Source organism: Cladosporium halotolerans, assembly GCF_011745625.1.
Source record: "Cladosporium halotolerans strain TM138-S3 chromosome Unknown Sca282, whole genome shotgun sequence".
Classification (NCBI taxonomy): domain Eukaryota; kingdom Fungi; phylum Ascomycota; class Dothideomycetes; order Cladosporiales; family Cladosporiaceae; genus Cladosporium; species Cladosporium halotolerans.
Window position 1 is genome coordinate 2 of NW_027191727.1, and position 1,725 is coordinate 1,726.

The window sequence follows — 1,725 nt, forward strand, 5'->3', positions numbered from 1 at the left end:
TCGAACGACATATTTTGCTACCGCGCATTTTTAAGGGCCGCCATCGGATCAATCCCACCCGGGCACAAATCGCGTGCTTTGTTGTCCATTACTCCGTGACAGGACTTTACAATGCGTGGCAGGTCCATACTATTTCCGATGCTGCAAAACGTGCGGGAAGGTCGGCCCTTATACACATGCTGCCGCTTTTGACGCCCAATCATGTGTACTTTCTGTCGCATCTGTTTGGCTCCTCGCTCTCTCTCGCAGAACAAGCGCACTACATGCTTGGGTGCATGTCGATCCTGCAAGGCTCAATTCACTGCGTCCTGCAAGCCTACGAGCGCCATTGGAATCCTAGCATGGGCATTGTTGAGATATCTGTAAGGTACGAGCAGTCTACACAAATTAGTCCGCGCTGACTTCATCATCAGGCAGTCGTAGGCCTGGGTGTTCTCGCATTATCACCTGTCGGAAAGCGTCGTTCTTACGAAATTTTCCTAATCTTTCATCGAGCTGCGCTCGTATTGCTGGTTGCCATGCTATGGTTCCATGTTGGAGCCTCCCAACATCTGAGTAGGCCGCTGCTCCTGTCTGGAACTCTACTTTACGCCGTCGCCCTGGCGTTACAGTTGATGAGGCAACTTTACGTCAACGTCAATCGCCAATTTGCTATTGGGCGCATCAAGGAAATCGATAGGGATGGCTTAGGATCTCACGTGATAGCAATAACGCCATCTCGCAGATGGACGGTGAGACCTGGTACTTACGCTCTTTTGACAGTACTAAATTGGAGGTACGCGTCTTTCCTCCAAAGGCATCCGCTTATGGTGGCGTGGGTCGAGAATTTAGACAACGACGAGGCAACTCTTTACTTTGTCGTGCAACAAAAAAATGGCTGGACATCGTGTGTCAGTGACTCATTGATCCAGCGTATGGTCTGGCTTGATGGATTTTACGGGAACCCGTACGACTCCGGCAGTCATGATCTCTCCAGTCATGATACCGTACTTCTTGTTGCGGAAGAAAACGGCATCCTCGCCCACCTTCTGATCCTCAAATGCTTGGTGGAGGGCATTAAGTTTGGTGCCATGAAGACTCGGCGAATTGTACTGTACTGGAAAGCAAGTGGCTGTCATCACAAAATCAGGAGCTGGCTCACGGCTGCGATTAGAGAGACTGACGTTTTTTGGACCGTGAGCTTGACTTTACATTGATGCCTGCTTTTCACTGACCAAGCTGCAGTTTCTAGATATGAACATCCACTACCCTCCGGATGCAGTCCTGTCGGGGAAACAATGGAAGAGGATCAAAGAGCACATTACGGAATCAAGCGTTGAGGAATACGTGCAAAAAGTTGTCAGCTTGAGAGGCAGCCGAAGGATTGCCATCGTTGGTAGGTCTGGCGTGATGACGCGAAGTGAACACCAGTTTTACAGTCTGCAGTATCAGCTGGCGAGCGAATGAGACAACAAGCAAGAGCTGCGGTTTTGGAGCGCGGACTGGGTGGGTTGAAAAACGAGGGAAAAAGGATGGGAAATCGAACATCAAGAGGCTCCATGAAGGTGTACGAGGAGAGCGTTGCCGGTTCCAAACCAGAGGTGTGCATAATCAATCAATTCAAGTTTCAGGGCCCTGACTTGCTTGATTGCCAAGGACTTTTCAGATTGATTGATTGCTTACTTCACATCGACCAGCTTGATTGATTGATTGACCAATTGATCACTAGTGGCGGCGACTCCCGCC

At 49.9% G+C, this 1,725-nt stretch overlaps 1 protein-coding gene across 1 annotated transcript; it reads left to right on the forward strand.

Moving 5' to 3' along the window:
- Positions 1-263: 263 nt before the first annotated feature.
- WHR41_09588 (uncharacterized protein) lies at positions 264-1,231 on the forward strand (the record flags this gene model as incomplete). Its single annotated transcript, XM_069378191.1, has 3 exons — positions 264-362; positions 414-775; positions 1,225-1,231. The coding sequence occupies 3 exons, from the start codon at positions 264-266 to the stop codon at positions 1,229-1,231; spliced, it is 468 nt and encodes a 155-aa protein (XP_069224787.1).
- Between the last annotated feature and the right edge of the window lie 494 nt (positions 1,232-1,725).